General features: G+C 50.9%; 1 protein-coding gene across 9 annotated transcripts in view; it reads left to right on the top strand.

The window, feature by feature from the left end:
* Positions 1–23,185, top strand: part of ARVCF (ARVCF delta catenin family member) — a 370,319-nt gene that overhangs the window by 213,641 nt on the left and 133,493 nt on the right. For 6 of the 9 annotated variants that reach the window (XM_020996305.2, XM_078154469.1, XM_078154468.1 and 3 more), the window contains exons 8-9: positions 10,554–10,636; positions 15,098–15,338. The exons of the other annotated variants lie outside the window; for them this stretch is intronic. In XM_020996305.2, the coding sequence (XP_020851964.1) occupies positions 15,117–15,338 (222 nt within the window). In that variant the 5' untranslated portion in view covers positions 10,554–10,636; positions 15,098–15,116. The remainder of the gene's footprint in view (positions 1–10,553; positions 10,637–15,097; positions 15,339–23,185) is intronic. 9 annotated transcript variants of the gene reach the window in all.

Genomic DNA, 23,185 nt, shown 5'->3' with positions numbered 1-23,185 from the left:
TTTTCTATATCATCTTATGAGCTCCTCTGAGTCCTTTGCATCTTTCTGCATTTCCTGTGGGGTGAGATAAAGCCTGTCCTACCTGGCGCATCTTTATTATCTTGAGTGCTTGTATGGGAATTAAGGACCCTTTTACACACATTTAGAGTATATCCTAGTGCAAACTTCAGGTTGGGGCAACTAGCCAAAGAAAGAATGTTGATGAGACACACAGAGAGATAGAGACAAAAAGAATAATGATATTTTGGGTTCTAACCCCCAGGAGGAAGAGAACATTTTTAGAAGTACTCACTATGTGTCAGGCACTGTGCTGAGTGCTTTATTAATACTATTTCATTTCATGTCATTTTCACAACCTTGGGAGGTAGGTACTGTTATTGACCCCCTTTTACAGATGATGAAACTGAGGCAGACAGAGGCAAAGTGACTTACCCAGGCTGGGAAGTGTCTGAGGTCAGATTATGAGGCATTTCCCTAATATCTACCCCCACCTCCACTGAAATAAGGTTTGGTTTGGACCAGGTGTTCACTTACATCTCTTCCAACTGTGAGATGCTGTGATTCTTTGACCCGTGTCCCCATCTCTCAAATGACCGACTATGTGAGCCCGTTTCTTCCTTTGTAAGATGGGGCGAGTGGAGGAGATCGTCCCGATGCCCTTTCCCAGGCTGACCCCCGACCCTGTTCCCATGTTCCATCGCTCTGCCCCGGCCTCACTCTCCAGGCATCCTCGGCCTCCCCAGCTCAGCCTTCCTCAGTCTGGCCTGCTTCATTGCCTGCCCAGCCCTTGTGGACCGTGGCTGCTGGTATCAGAGCATGTTTGGGGCATGACACCCACTGGAGTGGACTGGTGGCCGTGGGAGAGAGGCTGGTTCCATTTCTGTGGGGCCCTCCTCGGATTAGGGATTGTAGACTTAAGTCTTCGCTCTAGGCTTAACGATGAAATGAAAGATAAAAAACATCTTGGGTTCTCGGCTCCAGAGACCGAGGAGCTGCGTTCAGCTCTCTCATCAGATGCTACCTGGGTGGCCTTGGGCAACAGCTTCCTTACCTGTTAAACGATAAAGCTGGAGGAGGTGGCCTCTGAGGTCCGGCTGAGCCCATGAGCTGCCTCCCCTAGGAAGCAGGGACCCTCCTGGCAGGAGAGAAGGCTCCATCATCTCGGCCCTGCAGAAGAAGGTCCGTTTTGTGGTGGCGTGGCTTCAGGACTGCACTCTCCCTCCACACACAGGTTCAGAGGTGCTGTCCCCAGAGAGTCCCGTGGGAACACAACCACTTGGACGCTTCTCTGGAGCCTGTCCCACTGGGGGCTGCTCACAGACCCCTTCCTTTCCTGTAGACCAACGTCTCATTAAGCTGTCATCCAGCTACAAGTAATGTAACATTCTTGAAAACGTGAAGGGGGGAAAGACCATCTACCTTCAAGTCTATTCTTATTTCAGTATCCCAAGGAGCTGCAATCTGATGGACTATAGATTTAGAGCCAGAAGGGACGTTAGAAGCCATCAAATGCAACCCTCTCAGTTTACAGAGGAGGAAACTGAGGCCCAGAGAACAGAAGTGACTTGTCCAAGGTCACACAGAGGTGGACTTTGAAGCCAGGGCCTCCAACTCCAGAACCAGAGCTCTTTCCACTATAGCCCCCATCGAATTCCTGTGGGCCGATGTCAAAATCACCTCCCTTAACCCTACCTCAGCAGATGGCCTTGTGACCCATCACAACTATAGCAAAATGGCCCAGATCTGGTGAGGAACTCCTCCAAACCTAGTGAGGAAGTCTTTCCCACCTGGTAGGATTTACTAGGGCTCTCTCCCAGCTTTCCTCCACCACGCTGTGGCCAGGTATTGGAAAAGGCCCTTGGTGAAGGCTCAGCTGTCACAGAGAAGATCATCCCTGCCCCCTTCTTGGAATCCTGATGGTTTCACGGAGGACTGTCAAAGCTGGACCGGAGCTTGGAAGATGAAAATTCAGTAGCTGTGTCTACTTGGGCGCTCGATTTCTATATTTAGTACCAATTAACTTCTCATCATTAGGAGAAGTCATTTGACACATCTGCTGAGGAGATCAGGTATTTTACCAGTGCGTGGTTTTGCTGCAAGGCAAATGTTAAATTGACAACAGCCTTTTCCCCGACAGACAGCTCGATGCTGCAAGATCACTGGGGCATTTTCAGTGTGGTTTTATATCCTGCACCTGGCCCCAATGCCTTAGTGGGGTTGCTGGGCCTCATTGGATGGTGGCTTCACTCTGGCTCTCCATGCACTGATAGCCCCTGCCTCATTCTGGGTGCTCTGAAATCCTCTAGCTTGTACCCACTCCTGTGTGTGGACTCTAACCCACGATCCTTGGACTTGGCAGGGGTGCCCAAGGCATCAGGGCCACCGTGCCAACCAGAACAAGGCAGATCAGCCTTCAGAATAAAAAGTCTCTTGGGGCAGAGGGTGGCAGATGGGAACAAACAAGCTTTGGGAGATTCTGGGAGAGCGAAGGAATGGTGGGGAGAAGTTGTCTAGGTATGCACATATGGGGTGGGTTGGTGTTTGGGGGGGTAGATTTGAGGGCCCTCTTTCAGGAAGCAGCAGCCACTTATGTTGGGACAGAGAGTTAACTCTGTTTAGGTGGATGACTTCCTTGGTTTGAGACAAAGGCTTCACCCTTTGGGTAGAAATACGCCCACAATGATTCTGATAACTTCCCTGGTAACTTAGCTGGTTTTCATGCCTCTCTGCCCATCGGGAGTCGTCTTCTCTGCCCTAGGCAACAATTCTCCTTCCTCATCACCTGGGGCTTCCCGGTGGCACAGCGACCCTGCCTCAGGCCGCACATGACACTCACAGCCCCCTGTGGGTGACACAGGCTTAGGTGGGTACCTTTCTGGGTGGTGAGATGTAGGGGAAGGGAGTCATCTTGGAGCTGAGCGGTTGGGAGCTTTTCCTTTACCCCTGCCTCTTGGATGAAGACTGTGGCCAGACATAGTGATTTACTACGAACATTTTGCTCACAGTTTAGAAATGGCCTCAGGCTGTGATAATAATGATGTTGTTTTTAAATAGTTCTCCCTGGCTTCACCCCCCCTCCCCCGCACAATTGATGTTGCTTCAGTTCTGGACTGGTAGGAAGGCTTGGGTCAACCACTGGTCTAATTGATCCAAATTTGTTTTAATTGCCCAGGGCGACATTGTTCTCCATCCTGGGCCCCTACTGTCTCAGTATTTAATTTTCATTGTCAGCCACGGTAATTTGAGGAATAAAAAGCTCGCTGGCCCTCAGTGCCCAACAGGAATGAGTGAATAAAGCTGTCTTTTTTGCCCGTGGGTGGAGAGTGAGGCTCTGCTGACCAGAGCAGGGAGAGGAGGGCTGCATTGACCAGGTTTCCAACCAGTCCTCTAAGCAGGCTCAGGAGGAGAGCACTGACCTTTCTGGCTGCCTCTTCCATGAGAATTGGAAAAGGGGCTCTGGTTGGCAAGGTCATTTGGCCCCTGCTTTCTCCATCTGCTAGGGTTCTTGGCTGGATACCCATGAACTTGATTTTTTAAAATACGTATTTTGATATATTTCCCAATAATTGGCACCATTTGTAATCTTATGTATTTTAGACATGTAAAAATATCATTCTGAAAGAGGTTCACAGGTTTCACTGAACTGCCAAAAGGGTCCTGGACACAAAGGACTGCTTTAAAGGATGCTGTTGTTACAGGAAGGAGGGAGCTGAGGAGTCATCAGGGAATATCAGCTACTACTTATTGATCTACTACCCTGAGTTCAGCCCTGTGCTGGGAGTGGGGGGGAGGGGGAAAAGGAGGAGAAGATGCCATTCAAAGAACTTATCTCTATCTCATCCCTCTCCAGGAACTCCAGGTTTAGACACACACAAAAAAATAAAAAGCACATAACAATGCTAGTGTTAGCACATCAGGGGTGGCAGTGCAGCAGAGTCACTGGGCACGGGAAGGGTATAGGAGGTATGAGGGCTTCCACTGGGAGAGTTCCTACATTTCCACTTCTGCCAAAGCTTTGTGCCACCATTAGACCGTAAGCTTCTTGACAGCAGGGTCTGGTTTACTTTTTTTGGTGTATCCCCTAGACCTAGCACAATGCCTATACATATCAGGTGCCTAATGTGATTGCTTGTGGAACTGAAGATGGTGAGGTGCTGTCATGAATAGAGTTCTGGGCTTGGAATCAGGAAGATCTGAGCTCAAATCCAACTGGCTGTATGACCCTGGGCAAGTCACTTCACCCCTGTCTTCCTCACCTTCCCCAATTGTAAAATGAGAATAATAATAGCATCTCCCTTGCAAGGTTGTTGCAAGGATCAATTAAGATCATATTTGCAAAACACTTAACACAATACCTGGCTTAGTAGGTGCTTAATCAATGCTTGTAGGTTTTTTCTAATTCTTTCCATCCTCCCTAAAACTTCTTTGTATTATTTTGCATTCTATCTATCTATTTATCTCTCTCTCTTTAGCTCTCTCTCTATCTCCCTATCTATCTAATCTATCATCTACCTGTCTATCTATCTGTCTATCTATCTGTCTGTCTGTCTGTCTATCTGATCTATCTGTCCATCTATCTATCAGATCTATCCGTTCACCTATCTATCTATCTATCTATCTATCTATCTATCTATCTATCTATCTATCTATCTATCTATCTATCTATCTATCTATCTATCTATCTGTTCATCTATCTATCTATCTAATCTATCTGTTCATCTATCTATCTATCTATCTATCTATCTATCTATCTATCTATCTATCTATCTATCTATCTATCTATCTATCTATGTTCCTGCTCCCTAACAGAAAGTAAATTCTTTGAGTTCAGGGACTATTTTGCTTTTGTCTTAGCATTCCCAAGGTAAGCAAAGTGCTTTGTGCTTAAGAGGCAATTAATGATTGATGAATTGAAGTGAATTGTAGTGAAGTGAAATAAACATGAGAAAAAAAATCAATGCTTGTCCCCTCCACGCTCCTACCCTTGGCCAGGGTTATCTAATCTTCTTGAGCCTCAGTATCTGAAATGAGAGACTTGGACCAAAAGACCTCTGGGGTCCCTTCTAGACCCTCTAAATCTATGATCCCAGTTTGGAGGTGGAAGAGACCTAGAGATCAGCTATTCGCCACCTCCTCAGTCTCTAGATGGGGAACTTTCCTCCTGGAGAGGGAAAGGATTTTCTCAAGGACAGCCCAGAGGAAGCAGCAGGACAGGCATACAGACTCGGGTCTCGGCCACCTGCCCCATGAACCAGGCTTTCTGTTTGTTTGTTTTTCCATGTTAGACAACATCCCCCTCTCTGAAGGGCCATCTTCCACATTTGAAACTGAGAGAATTGATATGCATAAATCGCCTTAAATCGCTAATCTTTCAGAAAGTGAGGTTTTGTTTTGTTTTTGATCTGGGAAATTTAACTTGAATCCCTAGTAAAAAGACAGGTAAAAAAACCAGAGCAATGGGGATTGTGAGGTGGACAGAGCGGCAAGTCTGAGAGTTCTCTCTGGGGTTCAAGGATTGACCAGGAGGAAGCTTAATCAGATTTTTAAAACAACTTCTCCAAAAGATCAGGGAGACGTCCTCTGTGGGAACAGTGCCGGCTCTGTGTCTGACGTAAGATTTTCCACCCAGGTTTGAGGGAAGGAGGTGAGTAGCATGTTAATGAAGTGGGCTGGAGGGAGACCAGAATGTGAGGTGTGGGGGTGTTAACATCACAGAGAGGACAGTGTGAAATCCCAGCTAAGAAAAGAAGGGAGAGAGAAAAGAGAAGGCATCACACTGGTCTGAATCTAGGCCTGCCGTCCACCCAGTACGGCCAGTCCAGAGGAACTGCAGTAGGGCTTGAGGCCAGCCAATGGATAGAGGGCGAGGCTCTGGGGTCTCTCAGCAAGTTGGTGAAGGATGGAGCCCCCATGCCTAGTTTCACCTCAGCTCACCATTCCAGGCCTCAACAGTCCCATTAAAGCAGAGCTGTGGCCCAAGGGTTGGAGCACGTGGAACAAAACAGGGGGGGAAATCTCTGGGGCTAGAAAATGGTGTAAGTAGCCAGATTCTAGGATCTGTGAATATCAGGAGTGGAAGGAATCCCAGGGGCCACCTGATCCAGCCCCTCCCCAAAGCAGGAACCTCCTCTGCTTTAGCCCTGAAATGTTTATCCAGCTTCCTCTTAAAGACTCCCTGGATGGGGGACTGAGAAGGCAATATCATTCCCAAGGAAGACACCTACTATGTGCAAGGCACATTTTATAATTATTATTTCATTTGATCCCCACAATAACCCTGGGAGGTAGGTGCTCTTATTATCCCCACTCTACAGTCAGAGAAACTGAGGCAAACATTTTTTTTAAGTGACCATCCCAGGATAACACAGCTAATAAGTGGCTGAGACTGGATTTGAACTCAGATCTTCCTGAGTTCTATCTGCCGTGCTACCAGCTGTCTCAGACACTCAAACTGAAGACGTTACAAAGACCTCTGATGAGCCAGTCTCTATCTGAAGTGTTATACTTACTTCCAGGCACCACATTTCAGGAGGAGCATAGACAAAGTGGACCTAGCCAAGAAGAGGGCAGCTTAGATGGGGAAGGAGCTAGACTCTGGGGACTGGGGTTGCTCAGCCTGGAAGGAGGAGATGTGGGGATATGACGATTGTCTTCAGGTATGCGAAGGGCTCTCTGTGGAGGAGGGTCAGGCGTCCATTCTGCTCCAAAGGATTGAGAACAAACAGTAAAGAAAGGCAGATTTGGGCTCAGTGGAAGGAAAAACTTCTCGCCAAAGCTGCCCCAGAGTGGAGGGTGCGGTCCAGGTGCGATGGGGGCCTGGAGGCAGCTCACACCGGCTCACAAAGTCCCATTGTTCAGCCTTCAGTGTGAGACTTTACACCAGGGCCTGATTCAGCAATCTGTTGCTTGTCTAGACTTAAGAAGTGATGGGGGAAATGTTACTAATGTAATTTAGGCTTCAAAGTGTGCCTTCTGTCCATCCCCCTTCCCCCACACTCATCCCTGGGGCAGGGGAGGGGGAGTGGACAAAGTCCCCATCCCTGCACATCTTCAGGGGAAGCTGGAGCAGCGTCTGGAGATGTTGTACAAACCAGCTCGGCCACCTCTTGTCACTTAGCCTCAAGGACCTTTCCTCAAGCATAAAAGAGTGGGAGGGAGGGTTGGCTCCTTAGGCCCCGCCGTGCTCTAGATCTATGATATTAGGAGAGGCTTGTGCACCCAGCAAGGATGGCCTCAGAGTGCCCCTTGCACCCTGAAAATGGAGTGGCGGGTCTTAAAGGATGACACGGGATGGGCGTGGACCTTTGGAGCAGGGGCAGAGACCGCTGGACACAGCACAGCATGAGTGCAGGCAGAGGCATGGGGGAGGCCATCCCGTCATCCGACTGGCATAGCTGAACTGTAAAAGGACACGGGAGACCTGACTGCCACCACACCAATTTAGCAACAGAGGAGAAGCAAAATGGCAGTAGCTGCTAACCCCAAAAGAGGGCAGCTGGGGGCACCACAGTGCAGTCAGGAAGACTCATTTCCCTGAGATTGAATCCAGCCTCAGACACGGACCAGCCAGCTCCACCTCCATTTTCAGGGTTCAAGGGGAGCAGGTCCAATTACTGGCTCACAGAATATGGGGCAGAGAATTAGGTGCAGGCAAGGTGGGAAAAGCCAGGGTGATAAAGGCCTGTAAAAGCCAAAAAGAGAATTTCATAGTTGGCCCTATAGTTGGAGGCAATAGGAAGCTGCTGGAGTGCATTGAGTAGAGGGATGATATGATCAGACCTGAGCTTTAGGAAAATCTCTTTAGTGGTACAGTGGAGGCTACACTAGAGTAGGGAGAAACTCAAGGCAGGCAGACCCCTCCCCCAGCAGTCTTAGTGTGAGGTGTTGAAGGTCCGAGGAGAGGGAGCCATGTTTAGGAGATGGTGCAGAGGTGAAATCGACAGGCCTTGGTGCCATATTGGATGTGGGGGTTGAGAGATGGTGAGGAGGTCAGGAAGACTCCTAGGTTGGGAGCCTGCAGGACTGGATGGAGGCTGGTGCCCTCTACAGTAAGGAGGAAGGGGGAGAGGTCGTTTGGGGAATGATGAGGTCAGTTTTGGACTTGCTGAGTTTGAGATGGCTACTGGACATCCAGTTTAAAAGGTCTAATAGTAGTTGGAAATTCAAAACTGGAGGTCAGCAGAGGCTAGGGGTAGATAAGTAGATTTGGTACCCTGGTAGAGGCGATAGAATTCGTAAGAGCTGATGCGATCACGAGGCTCAATAGTGTAGAGGGAGAAGAGGGCCCAGGACATCTACTGTTGGGTGAGCGTGACCCGGATGAAGAGCCAGCAAAGGAGACTGAGGAGCCAGAGAACAGGAGTCAGTGATGTCCCTCAAACTTGACGAGAGAGAATCAAAGAGATGAAAGTGACATTGTCAAAGGCTGCAGAGAAACTGAGAAGGATGAGGGTTGATGTTCTGAGTGCCTTTTACCAACTTGCAAATAATTAGAGCCTGGAGTCAGGAAGAACTGAGTTCAAATCCAGCCTCTGACACTTTCTAGCTGTGTGACCCTGGGCCAGTCACTTTACCCTGTTTGCCTCAGTTTCCTCATGTGTAAATGGCGAACCACTCTAGTATCTTTGCCAAGAAAACCCCAGATAGAGCCATGGAGAATTGGGCACAACTGCAAATTGGCTGAACAACAAAGATAATTGGAGGGGTGGGCAGCTAGGAGGTCCTCCAATGGGGTGAGGATTCCCCAAGGCTCTAGGGTAGTGATTGTCCTGGACATTAACTTCCAGGTTGGAAAAGTAGGTGTTCGCCAGTCACTCCCTGAGCACATGGTCATTCTCCCGAGAGGGCTCGTGGGGCCTCTGGAGATACTGATGAGAATGCATTAGCAACAGGCCCAAGGGAGATTGACCATTTACTTCTCTGTTGTGTACAAGAAAATTAGGTTAGTTCGGAGCTGACACACTCATTTATTCAGACACAGACCCACTTACATGCATGTGGTCATCAGTGCTCTACTGCTGGCCATCAGTTACACATACCAAGGTTCTGGGCCTTTTGTCTTCACCCTGGGCACTCTCTATTCCTGTGTAGAGGTGAGTGGGGGCTCTGAGCTATTCCGTTCCGACGGCCCTTTCTGCCAGGACTGAGCTGTCAGAGCTTTCTCCATAGGGATCACTACTCATTCAGTGTCTAGGCTCAAAGCACCGGCACGGCATGCCAGCCCCTCCCTGGCCCCGGTACCCATTCTCTTCCCACTGCCCAGACCCTCCAGAAATCCTCACATTGCCCACGGATCCCCAGCACTCCCATGAACTGCCTCATACCCTTCCAGTTGGGCTCATCCCCAACTAGTCCCTTTCTCCATCACAAACAACCAAAGGCCGGCTTCTGACCAAACATACTCTACATATTACCAGTGCCAGGGGAGCATCCCTGAGCTACCTTCCAGTCAGGGAGAAAACTCATTTCACTGTACAATTGAGAAGTCCCTCCTTCTACCATTCTCTATCCATTCTACATCCCCCTCAATGCCTGGTGCCTTCCTTCCGTTCATTACCTCCATTCATTCTGTCTACACCTTCATGCTAGGGTAGTGTTTATGCAATTGAGGGGAGGGGAGGGATGTGAGAATCCCCCAAAGTCTACCCCTGTGTCGTAGGGGAATAAAGCCCTTGCCAAGCAACGGATGGCCCGAACAAGATTGCAGGGACAATGTCTAAACTGCCATAAGGAAGAGTCTTTGCGCCTCTGAGCCTCAGAATCTTCATGTGTAAAGTGACTGGGTAATAGAATTCTTTCTTCATGAAAGCAGACCGGGCTGGGTTCCTGCCGCTTACTTGCTGTAAGTGGGCAGTTTATAAGCGGGTGGGTGGGCTGGCAGGATCTGGCTTTGAGGGGTCAGAGAGGGCTTGTCACAGCCTGGCAGCTTTAAACGCTCCTGCCGCCCTCAGGCCGAGGCACAAGGCTGACCTCTGATGGCCTCTCCAGTGGGTTCGTGTAGCTGCCAATGAAGGTGTCTGGAGAAGATGGTGTGGGTCTAGTGGAAGAGCCTTGGCCTGGGGGTCAGGAAGGCAAGAGACCTGGGTTCTTGGCCTGCCTTTGTTTCCACATGAAATCACTTCTCTCTTGTCCTCCGTTTATTTCCTCTGTCAAATGGGAACAGTCACGTCTGCCCTGGCAGCCCCAAGGGGAGTCCTTTTCTGGGCCTCTGGCCCTTGAGTGGAAGCTCTAACACTGGCTGAGTCACCTTCAGCAGGTCACTCGCTCTCTTCCAGCCTCAGTTTACTCCCCAGTAAAATGAGAGGGGGGCCTAGGAGACTCCCATGGACCCTCTTGGCTCTGAGGATCTCTACCTCTGTCCTCCATTCACAAACACAGATCGAGCATCAGCCCAGCACCGAGCTCCGTGCTAGGTTCTGGAAGAAACAAAATGATAAGGCCTAGCCGTCTGCCCTCCTACAGCTTGCGGTCTGTCAGGAGGCCCTGGGGGTGGGGGTGGGGGGGCCGGCACCTGGAGCCCTCCCGACTAACTCCCTCTCCTCCTCTTGTTCCAGCTGCTGCTGTCCTGCTTTCTCTAGCGTGGTGGGCCATGGTCTGCCAGGGCTAACCCTCTGTCCTCTCTCACCTGCCCTCCTAGGTGGGTATGGATCCCTTTACATGGCATGTCTTCTCTCTGCATGCCAAACCCAGCAGGGTGGGCACCTGCCCGGGGGCTCTGCTGCCAAGGTAGGGGTGGGGGAGCAGGAAGCATGTGCAGGCAGTGGGCAGTGGGCAGAGGAGCAGAGTCAGACTCTGCACTGACTGTCTGGGAGCCCAGGTGAGTCTTTGCGCCTCTGAGCCTCAGAATCTTCATGTGTAGAGTGACTGGATAAGCATTAAGGTGCTTTTCAGTGCTGACCTTCTATGTTCTGAGTGCCCTCCCAGTGCTAACACTATGTTCTAGGCCCCTCCCAGCTCCAATGTTCCATTCTAAGGCTTCTCTCAGGTCTGACATCCCCTGTTCTAAGACCCTCCCAGCCCTGACATCCCCTGTTCTAAGGCCCCTCCCAGCCCTGACATCCCCTGTTCTAAGCCCCTCCCAGCCCTGACATCTCCTCTTCTAAGGGCCCTCCCAGCCCTGATATCCCCTGTTCCCTCCCAATTCCCAGCTCCCAGCTGGCTGCCTCCTAACTGGGGCTCACTCTTAGCAAAAAAAAAAAAACCTGGTCAGAGTTCCATTTGTTATAGTGGAAAGAACTCTGGCCTTGAATTGGCAGACCTGAATTCAAATCCTGCCTCTGCCTCTTCCTAGTTGTGTTATTCTGGGTAATTCTCTTAGCTTACTTATCTATAAAATGGGTATAATTATCTTTGCACTCCTGGACCTCACAGTCTTTTTGAAAGGAAAGCACTTTATGAACTGGAGAACTCTGTCCAATGTGAGTTAGCATTAGTTCTGGAATATTCCAGGAGAGTGGTCCCAAGAGCACAGGAAGTGACCCCTCAAAGACAGGCCTTGAGCCCTAACTCTGCACCAGCAGGTAGGATTCATGGTTGGAAGGAACAGTAGAGGTGGCTTGGTTACAACTTGGAGGCAGGAAGATATGAGTTCAAATCCAGCCTCAGACACTAGTTATGATCTTGGGCAAGTGATGTTGCCTCTGTTTGCCTTAGTTTCCTCATTTGTAAAAGGGGGCCAGTAATAGTACCTCCCCCTCCAGGTTATTGTGAGGATCAAATGGGATCACATATTGAAAGCTCTCAGCAAACCTTCATTTTACAGGTGAGGAAACTGAGGCCCAGGGAGAGAAGCAGATAGCCCAAGGGGTAAATGGCTGGGCAAGTATTTGAACCCAGGTCCCTCAGACTCAGATACTGGACTCTGTTGTCTCCTTCTCCCTCTCCCTTTCACTTTCTTTCTTCCCCTCCTCTCCCTTACTCCTGTCCACTCTCCTCCCTCTCCTCCCCTCCTCCCTCTCTTTTCCTTCTCCTCTCCCCCCTCCTCCTCTTCCTCCTCCCCCTCCTCTTTCCTCTCCCTCCCTCTCCTCCTCCCCTCCTCCCCCTCCTCCTCATCCTCCCCCTCCCTTCCTTTCCCCTCCTCCCTTTCCTCCTCCTCCTCTTCCTCCTCCCTCTCCTCTCCCTCCTCCCTCTCTTCCCTCTCCTCCCCCCCTCTTTTCCTTCTCCTCCTCCCCCTCCCTTCCTTTCCCCTCCTCCCTTTCCTCCTCCTCCTCTTCCCCCCTCCTCCTCTCTTCCTCCTCCCTCTCTCCTCCTCCTCCCTCCTCCTCTCTCCTCTCCCTCCTCTCTTCCCTCTCCTCCCCCCTCCCTTTCCCCCTCCTCCCCCCACCCAGGGGCCTGGAACCACCCTGTGAATCCAGCCACGTGCTCTTGTCTCACCTTGCGGCATTTATCCTCCAGGGTTTCCACACTCCAGTTTTCTTTGAAAAGCTGAGGAGCAGATGAGGGGAGGCAGGCCTGGGGCCTTCCTGAGCCAGGGTGTCCTTTCCTCGGGCCAGGCCATGCCCTTGCAGGATCCCTGGGAGCACAGTTGGCCATGCAGTCAAGGGTCAACAAGGATCCCCTACCCACAAAAACTGGGCACTTCTTTCTGTGTCTCTCAGTCCAGCCATTTGACCCGACCTCAGGGTCGGCTCAGCCTCATGTATTTACTGGTTGTGTGACCCCGGGCAAGTCACTTAACCCCTCACAAGCCTCAGTTTCTTCATCTGTAACATGAGGATGGAGCTGTCATGACTGTCAGGTGAGATGATCCGTGCAGAGTGCTTAGTGAGCTTTTGCGTGCCCTAGAAAGGCCAGTTCTCAGTATGACCTGCTCCCCCTCCTTGGCTCTCCGTGGCCCAGCCCCCCATCCTGTGATCATGCCAGTTTCCACAGCGTCTCTGGCACGTCCTGCCCCCCAAGCTCCATCACACGTGTTCTCTGTGCCCAAGACCTCAGCCAGCTAAGCCGCCAGGCCCCAGGGACCCACGCAGACAGCCAGACTTTCCAGGGCCCACCGCAGGCCTCCCCGGCTCTCTTCTCCTTCCTCCTGTCGGGATGCTCAGGTCTTTGGCTACACTGCACGGGTCCTTCAGGATAGGAGAACGGCGTGTGCCTGAGTGGAGTTATTTATTGGCAGCAGCCTCTGCTGCCTCCCTGGCCCCTGGCCCCATTACACGGCTGCCCTGCCTGCTTGACTGTGCTAACACAAGACCTCTTTGGGATCAGGTCTCCTGCCCCATCACCTCTGACTGGATCTACAGAGGATGCCAACCCTCTGAATGAACACGGGATAGTTTGGCCCCGTACATTTCCAGAGGCGGGCCCAATTGCTCATTTTTCATCTGGGCACTGGCCTCATGTACCTGTTTAGCTGGATCATCCTCCTTGGATTCTGTGTAGACTGGGGGACTGAAGATGGGTTTGGAGGAGGGAGTCAGTTACCCAGACCCAGCACCAGGTCATGAAATCCCCCCCCCCCAGAATTAGCACCCTGGGAACATGTAGGTACGCTCCAAAGGAGGTCTTGTCCACCTGGCATGGCCAGTCTGGGCTCCAGAAAGCCACCAGGCATCTGCTTTCACTGGAACAACTCAAGGGCCAATCCTTTGGGTGCAAGATGGTATCACCCCCTTGCCCCCTAGGCCTCTTGTCTCGCCCCTTTGCCCATCCCACCAGCTGCCGATTCTGCCCAAGGAAATCGAGGCAGATGAATGGTGAGGGGCTCCTCTTGGAGTTAGGGAGCATCCTGGACCTGGGTCAGGCTCCGGGTCTCCCATATCCCTCCCAAGTGGCTGCCATCTTCGCTTTGCCCAAAGACCTCCCGTGAAGGGAAACCCGGTTCCCTGAGGCCACCCCAGAGGCAGCCCCCTCGCTCCGGTTATTAGAAATGCCTTCCTTCCGTCAAGCCTGATCTCCCTCTCTGTGACCACCCCCAGCCTGGCTCTGCCCTCCGGGGCCAGACAAACAAGCCTGGTCTCTTCCAACTGAAGGCCCTTCAGATAATTGGAATAGTGAGCGTTGATTGGCATAACACTTTAAAGTTAGCAAAGTACTTGGCCGATGTCAGTCCTCACCACAGCTCTGGGGAGCTAAGTTCCCATTTTGCAGATGAAGAAATTGGGCCTGAGAGAGACCAAATGCGTTGCCCATGGTCACATAAGTAGTAAATGAGACAGAATTCGAATTCAGGTCTCCTTGTCTCCAAACCTGACTCTCTGTCCATTGCTCCACTCAGCTATCGCTGAGGGGTTGGCCATCGTGTCCTGGCCTTTTCCCCAGGTCCTTCAGTGGCTCTTCTCATGGCCTGCCTTCTACCCACTCCCCGCTCTGGCCCCCTCCTCTGAAAATGTCTCTGCTTCAGATATGGTCTGCTAAGGGCAGAGGACAGCCTCTCTGAGCTAGGCACCGCTCTTTTACTGGCCAGGCAACCTCAGATCTGCTGAACCACACTGTTTTCTTGGGTACCTGTGGGACCTTGAGTAAGTTATTCTGAGGCTTTGTTTCCTTCTCTGTAAAATGAAGGGGCTGTTTTCTGAAGAAGAAAAAGAAAGGGGAGGGAAGAAGTCAAGATCCAAAGGGTCCGTACGAGTTCAGAAAAGGCAAAACCAAGGTCTTATGGAAATTGGCCGCTACCTCATTGTATATTCTGAGCCAATTCCGAGGCTATAATATGATACAATGCACTCCTACTCTCTTCCCCATTTTCATCTGAGCCAGCCATACCTGCCACCATTTCTCCCCAGGCCCGTCCATCTGGAGAGCTGGGCGTCTCGCTTCTGCCTGTTGAGATGGTAGCATCTTCTTTGCACCCATTAAAAGTTCCCGATTTGCTCAGTGACATGCACTTGAAGTCTGTCTCCTCAGCAGCTTTGCTTTTGGAAGGGATCAAAGGCATTAGCTGGGATTCTGCACAGTGCAGGCCTGTTTTCCATCAGCCCTGGATTAATTACTTTAAATTTAAAATTTAATCAATGAACAAAAATGGAGCTGCTTCCAGGGGAGCCAGGATTTTCGTCTCAGAGTGAATGTTCTATCGAGCTGCCTCCCAGTGTGTGGGTGACTCTGTGTGGGCAGGTAGCTGGGCCCGGCCCCCTCCCCTAACCTCTTCTTTGCCCGGCAGCTGCCAGGCCAGAGCCACCATGGATGACTACGACATCAGGTCGGCTGCCAGCATCCTGGCCTCCGTCAAGGAACAGGAGGCCCGCTTCGAGCGGCTTACACGGGCCCTGGAGGAAGAAAGGCGAAATGTCTCCCTGCAACTAGAGCGGGCCCACCAGCCCTGTGAGCAGCCTCGGGCCAGCACGTGCGCCATTGGCAACGGGCAGCCCCTGGCTACCGCGTGGCAGCAGCTGGTCCTGCAGGTAACGCATCCCTGCATGCCCCCAGCATGGCTCCGTCATCGATGGCCCGCTCCTGGGCGGGGCTGAGGGCAGGGACAGAGGCAGACAGCTGCTGTCCCTCTATTGTCCCTCACATGCCACGTCCCTGGCCATGCCAGGGTCCTCACTCCCCTCTCCGGATAAAGCGCTGGCCTAAGGCTCTGCTGCAATATTCTCGGCCCTTCCTGCATCTGGCAGGAGGTAGTTCTGGGGGATTGAAAACCATTTGTTTTTCCCCTGATATGTCTGCATGCATGGATGTGCACTCCTCTGTGTATGGTGGTCTCTGTGTGTCTGTGGGTCTCTGCATGTATGTAAGTGTGAGGGCATGAGGGTCTGGGCCTGTCTCTGCATGCCCTTGCATTTTGCTAGGGATGAACCTGAGGGTGGGCATTGGTGAACACAGTGCCAAGGTCAGGAGCCCTCTTGGAAGGAGTGGCCCCTTGTACTGTGCCATCTGCGACGGAGCTGTGCTTTTGAGGCACAAGGCTGAAGGAGGTCGGGGCCCTAGGCCTGCCATGTTTCTGTGACTGGACTGGTCAGAGCTTGTTAAATTGGCAGGCGTTCCTGGAGGTGGCCTGGCTGGGAGGTGTCTAGGGTTGGCTGGGCCAAAGCTACCAAGGTCAACTTCACAGATCGGGGACTGAAGGTCCCTGGCCTGGCCCACAGGGACCAAGTGGCCATTTCATCTCACCAGCCACTGGTGGAGCGAGGACTTGAACCCAATCAGGTCTTCTTCATCTGAAGTCCAGGGCTTTTCCCACTGTCGACCCTATGAAGCCTTCTTGGGGACTGGGTTATTCTGATTGACAGCTAGAGTCTCTGCCTGGCCACAAATGGGCCTGGGGTGAACTGCTTACTCTACTTTCTCAAATGTGCCAATAGATGATGCAGCCAGAGTCATCTAGTACTCAGCCAGCTAGGTTTGCACAGGGGAGAGAGATATAGTCCAGGAGTGTCTCCTGGGTCCAGGAGAAGGCTATGTAGCAGGGCTTCTCCACCTGGAGTCTGTTGACTTATTTTGCTCATATTTTGACAACTGTATTTCAATATTTCAATGTTGTCCTCTTGTTTTTTGCATTATTCATTTAAAAATATTATTTTCAGAAGGGATCCATAGGTTTTCCTAGATGAAATAAGAATGATAAAGAAACCTGGTATAAAGGATTATAGCTTTAGAGCTTGACAGAAACTTGGTGGACATGGGGTGATAGATCTAGGGCTAAGAGGAAGTTTAGAGGTCATCTAGTTCTATTCCCTCATTTCACAGATAAGGTTCAGTGACTTGTCCGTGGTCACACAGGGAGGGACAGCCAGAGTTTGTACTCCAGCTCCTGTGACTCCCGATTCTTATTGTACATGTTAGTAAATATCCCTCTCTGAAAGCTTCTTGAGGGTGGAATGATTATTAACTGATAATCTTAGGGGAGGCACACCAGTGGGGGCTCAAGCTGATGGCATCAGAGATTCGAGTGATTCTCAACTGATAATCTTAGGGGAGGCACACCAGTGGGGGCTCAAGCTGATGGCATCAGAGATTCGAGTGATTCTCAACTGATAATCTTAGGGGAGGCACACCAGTGGGGCTCAAGCTGATGGCATCAGAGATTCGAGTGATTCTCAACTGATAATCTTAGGGGAGGCACACCAGTGGGGGCTCAAGCTGATGGCATCAGAGATTCGAGTGATTCTCAACTGATAATCTTAGGGGAGGCACACCAGTGGGGGCTCAAGCTGATGGCATTAGAGATTCGAGTGATTCTCAACTGATAATCTTAGGGGAGGCACACCAGTGGGGGCTCAAGCTGATGGCATCAGAGAATTACTTCCAACTCCTCAGGTGTACCCCGAGAACCCTGATGGGGAGCTGGGGACCAGACTTGTCAGTAGGAGTGAGAGTTGACAGAAGGATGACCCAGGTGTTTCCATGAGCTGCACGGGTACCCTTTCCATCATACTCCCTTGCCTCCCTGTGAAAGAAAAGCCTAGTGTGCCTGTTGTGTCTAGATAGCCTACGAGGGGTGGGGGACCTGCGGCCTCAAGGCCACATGTGGCCCTCTAGGTCCTCAAGTGCAGCTCTTTGACTGAATCCAACTTCCCAGAACAAATCCCCTTAATAAAAGGATTTGTTCTGGAAAACTTGGAATCAGTCAAAAGGCCGCACCCAAGGACCTAGAAGGCCACAGGTCCCCCACACCTGGCTACTGTATAAGTACAAGCTAGGCCCAACCCTGATTAGCTTCCAATATCAGATGAAATTGGGTACATTCAGGGTCGATTCCGTTGGCACATTGGACTATGCCAGCACATGGTAAGTGCCTGATAATGTTCAACTGATTGATTGATGGCACCAATATGTTCTAGAGCCCCCAGGCCAGGAGTGTGGTAGGAACTGGGATCTGGCTCTTCTGGAACAAGACCCGTCTGTCCCACGGGACCCCACCGCTGTGGCATTTGATGCTCAGGAATCCTTCCGGGGTTCTGCCAAAGCGCCCCCCATCTCTCTTCCTGGGCCCACTCTTTAGGATCTCCCTTTCAGGCTCCTTTGGGAAGGGGCATCTTGAGAAGGCCAGAGAGGCCAGACTTCCTATCGGTCACTAGGCTGGCCCCGGCCCCTCCCACGCAGGGCTTAGCCACTGGTTTGGGGGGGGGGGTTTGTTGGTGCTTTACTGCAGATTACCCAAAATAAACTAGCCCTGCATGACTCCATAGGACACGTGGGGCTCCCCAGTCCCTGCCCGGTGGCTGCGTGTTACTAAACTGGGCTTCTCTGGTGTTATTTTTAAAGGGAATCTTTTTTTTGTTTTCTGAAGAAGAAAAAGAAAGGGGAGGGAAGAAGCCAAGATCCAAAGGGTCCGTACGAGTTCAGAAAAGGCAAAACCAAGGTCTTATGGAAATTGACCGCTACCTCATTGTACATTCTGAGCCAGATCCCTCCCTCCCATTCCCCACCCCTCTGCCCACTGTCCTTTTCCTCGAAGGGTGAGCTGCATCCACACTGCCTGAGCTGAGAAGGGCCACCTCGGCTTAGCCCTCGGAGGCCGGCACCCCCAGTCGGGCACCAGGCAGGGCAGGAGTGAGCTGTCTGGATCATCAGGGGATGCACTGATGAGAATGGAGGTAGAGGGCTGAGGCCTAGGCTCTCCTCATCTCCCCATCCTGCCTTCCCTGGCTTCCTTCAAGCCTCAGCCAAAGTCCTGCCTTCTGCAAGAAGCCTTTCCCAATCCTCCTGAATCCTAGTGTCTTCCCTCCATTCATGGTCTCCAGTCTACACTGCCTATGTCTTGTCTGTAGATAGTTTGCATGTTTTCTCCCCAGTTAGACAGTAAGCTCCTTGAGGGCAGGCCCTGTGTTTTTGCCTCTCTTTGTATCCTCAGTGCTTAGAACAATCCCTGGTGCTTAGTAGGTGCTTGAGAAATCCTGGTTGCCTGACTGGTCCAGCCTCAGAGTGAGATGGTGGAGTGAGGGCCCATATTCCAAAGGTGCCTACAGAGCAGAACCCAGAGTTGGGGCACCCATGCTTCCTGAGGTGGTCGTGAAGCGTCCTTCCCAATCACTGCCCCAACAGCTGCATGAGGGCCTCTGCTGCCTCCTCTATTGAGGTAACTCTGGATTCCCTTCTCAGTCAATCTGGCCTCTGGATCAAAAGGGCTCTCACTCACCTATGGCTCTCCGACAGTGCTACATTCTATTCCCTGAACAAAGGTACAGAGCTGTCCCCATGGGCTTACACTCTGGTGGGGAGGACGTGGCCACAGCTCTCTATGGTGGGTAGAGGTGGCCTGGTCTTGGAGACAGGAAGTCCTGGGGTCAAACCCACCTCTGATACTGACTCGCTTTGAGTAACACCATTCTCCTTCGTGCGCACCTCAGACGCCTCCCCAGGAGCCACCAGCGGCATTTGCCTCAGCAGCTGCCTGAGGGTTTCTGCTGCCTTTCCCACTAGGGCAGCTCGGAACTCCTGTCTCATCCAACCTGGCCTGCCCAATGTTAAAATGAATTATCTGAAATAAAAAGAAGCTGAGGTCCAAAATTACCAAGCAAATAAATAATGATTGCAAGTCACCACTAAATCAGGTCAACTAATTCCTCAGTAATTAGTGACGAAGGAGTAATTTACAGACTTATTTTTATAACAGAAAAGAGAAATTAAAAAAACCAGGAAACTTATTTTGAACACAATTCTATTGAACAAGACAGGTTGTCTGACTAGCGTGCTTCTCCCAGGCTTTCTTAACCCAATAGTAACATTGCGCTGTCAAAGTGATATTGCCCCAGAAGGCTTACCCTACAGGTGAAGCCTTTTGTAACCAGAAAGCTTCCTGGGAAATTGTGCTCTGTAGTGAGCAGTCTCCCCACCATCTTCTAGCCACCAGCCTTAGAAGATTCCATTATTCAGCTTAATGTCTAGCTCAAGAAAAAGGGAGCTTATCCACTAAGACTTTCTCCAGCTGCCAGAGAGGGGAACTTAGCCTTTAAAAAGAGTCTTATAATCCTGTGATTATGTTATTCCTATAAAGATATGTCTTAATCTAAATTATCTGCTACTAAGTGATAAAAAGTCTTCCCAATCAGTCTAGTCACTAAATCTATAGGTAACCTAGATTTAAGGGAATATCTGTGCTAGTCTGGCTTAGCTGTTAGGGCTAGCTTTTCCTAAAGAAGGGAGCTTAATTCTACAGTCAAACTAAAAATAAATCTGAGTAATCGATACTAACTGGTTTCCTTTTTGCCAGATCCTCTGGACCAGAGGTTGGACTTTTACGACCTTTTGGGAGTCATAGACCCCTTTGGCTATACTCTGGTGAAGTCTAAGGATACCTTTTCAGAATAACGTTTTTAAATGCATAAAATAAAATACATAGAATTACAAAAGAAACCCATTGTATTGAATACAGTTATTGAACTTTAAAAAATTCAGGGACCTCAGGTTAAGAACCCCTTGTCTAGACAAGAAGGACTTTTGTTTATGTATGACCAGACATCCAAATTTCTAAGTCACAGGTGGGCTGCTATCTGTGTCAGTGAAGCGGCCACATAAAGAGTTCCGAACTCTAAAAGCACAGCTTTTCCTGAGATTCCCATAATTCTGTCACAGGGGAGAGTTGTATCAGTGTTGAGCAGAGGACTGGGCAGAGAACAGTGAGGAGTTTGAGGAGGGGTGAGAAAAGTAGCAGTAGGAGAAGACATCTATTCTGGGCATGGAGGACAAATGGAGAAAATGCCCAGAGATAGTAGGGTATTGTCAGGTCAAGTCAGCATGCGTCTATTAAGCACCTACTGAGTGCCAGGCACTGTGGCAAGCATTGGCCATGAAGATGTCCAGGTTGGCCGGAGCACTGGCTACCTGAAGGAGAATAGTGTGAGATGAGGTTGCACAGGGAAGCTGGACAGATCCTGGTGAAAGAGGGCTTTGATGGCCAACGTCAGAATAATACTGACTCCTGCAGGCAGTACTAGTGGGAACCCATGGAAGGTTTGTGAATGGTCAGGTGACGTGGCCAGACCTGTGCCTTAGGAAGGCCTGCCAAGCAGCATGTGAAGGACAGACTGGAGAAGGGAGAAAGTGGAGGCAGGGAGGCCAGGAAGAAGACATCTTTTTTTCTTTTTCTTTTTTTAATTGCTAAGCCAACTTAATTTTCTAACACTTAATATGGTGCCTGGCACATAGCAGGAAGGTACTGTGATTATCTCCATTTTATAGTTGAGGAAACTGAGGCCCAGAGGGGCTAATTGACCTGCCCAAAGATCAAAGATCCTCTGGGGGATATTGGAGAATGGCTTTCAGTGGATGGGTAGGTGGTGTGATAGAGTAAGCAGGGACCCAGAAGACCCGGATTCAAATGACTCCCGTGCCATTTGCCATCTTTGTGGCCTTAGGCAGCCAGGTAGTAAGTGGATGGAGAGCTGGGGTTGGGGTCAGGGAGAAATGAGTTCAAATCCTGCCTCAGATACTTACTGACTGTGTAACCCTGAGCAAGTCCCTTACCCTGTCTGCTTCAGTTTCTTTATCTGTAAAATGGGGATCAGAACAGCTACAACCTGATATTTGTAAAGTGCTTAAAGGCATAGTGCCTAGCACAGTAGTACTTAGTAAATGCTTCCCTTCTCTGGGCTTCAGTTTGATTGGCTCATAGGATTCTACATTTACAGCTGAATGAAATCTCCAAGGTTCTTTTCTTTTTTTCAAATGAGGAGACTGAGGCCCAGGGTCACATAGCCAAGTTAAGTCAAGTCAACAAGCATTTATTAAGCATCTACTGTTTGCCAGGCACTGTGCTAAGCACCAGGGATACAAAGAAAGTCAAAAGTCAATCCCTGCCCTCAAGGAGCTCAGTCTGATTCCAGTAAGGTCAGAGGTAGGATTTGAATCCAGAGCCTCTGACTGCTGATCTTTCCATTGGGGGTTGGACTCTGTTATCTATTTCACCTCGGAATCCAGTGATCTCGGGCTGACTCTCCCTTGCTCCCACTCTTGGCCCAGAGGGTCCAGGGCCTGGCCTGGGTGGAAGGAGGGCTCAGATGCTCTGGGTCTCAGCCTGAGAGCTGCACCCCCAGCTCTTGGTTCCCACTGGCTGAGTCAGCCCTGGGTGTCCTTTGTCTGGGGGAAGGGCTTTCTGCTCTGTGGGGTGTTTGGAAGTTGACACAGCCTCCCTGAGCTGGCCAGATCTGTTCTATCTTCTGGCCCATTGGGCAGCTCCTGGCCTGGAGATGGAGAGCTGGGGAGGGGCCCTAAGGTGGTGGGAAGAGATAGGACTTGGCACTGGCCGGATTTGCCTGAATAGAACATAGTAAACACAATCAGGGACCAGCCATGACATCATTGCTCACCAACCAGAGCCCTGCTCCCTCAGCCCCTCCCTCACTATCGTAGCTGCCTGGCCTCCTAGGGCCACAGAGCCTTGGGACTGGCAGAGACCCGTGCCCGAGTGAGGGCCCCCCTGGAGGATCCCCTCAAAAGGGTCTTCCAACCCCTGCTTGGATACCCCCCAGGGAGGGGGAGCTCGCCCACTCCTGAGGGTGCCACCCCGTCCTGATACCCAACCTAACTGGCCTCTTTGCCCTTCCTCCCACGGCTCTGGGGCCAAAGAGAGCAGGTCTGAGCTCCCTTCCATGTGGAGGCCCTTCCAGTATTTGAGTCTTGTCTTTCTGTGGATGGAACAAGGAGTGGGGAGAAGGAGTGGGGACACCCTCAGGGTTCAAGATGTAGCTTCCTAGATCTGTTCTAGAGCTTAGGAGGGGCCTCGGAGCTGCAATCCCCTCATTTTATTCATGAGAAAACTGAGACCCAGAAGTCCCCCAGGGGAGATCACTGGGGGAAGGATTTGAACTGCCCTCTGCCTCCAGAGCTAGGAAGCTCTTCACTCTACTACCCCCATCTCAGAACTGGGCGGGGCCTCAAAGGCAGAGAGTCAGTCTATACCTGAATTGGAATTCCCTTCAAAGTGTCCTTGAGGAGTAGCTACCCAGCCCCTGCTGGGAGATCTCCTGGCTTCGAGCCGGCCCCAATGGTCAGGGCAGTTCTTCTTCCTGTTGAGCTGAAATCGGCCTCTCCCTAGCTCCTTGCTCCCCCCTCCCCCACCCCAACTGCTCCCCCAGGGCTGGACAGAACAAGACTAATCCCTCCTCCACTTGACAGCTCTTCAAATATTTGAGATCTGTGATGTATCTCCTCTGAGTCTCTGCTGTCTTACTGGCTAACCATCCCTGGTGTTCTTTCAATTCATCTTCAAATCAATGCTATAACCAGGGTGGGACAACCAGGACTTTGTCCCAAGGCAGCAAAATTTAGAGGATGCTGACAGCACCATCCCAGGGGCTACTTCTCC

Source organism: Phascolarctos cinereus, unplaced genomic scaffold, assembly GCF_003287225.1.
Source record: "Phascolarctos cinereus isolate Bilbo 61053 unplaced genomic scaffold, phaCin_HiC Scaffold_4;HRSCAF=312, whole genome shotgun sequence".
Classification (NCBI taxonomy): domain Eukaryota; kingdom Metazoa; phylum Chordata; class Mammalia; order Diprotodontia; family Phascolarctidae; genus Phascolarctos; species Phascolarctos cinereus.
This window is presented reverse-complemented; position numbering and strand designations above follow the sequence as displayed.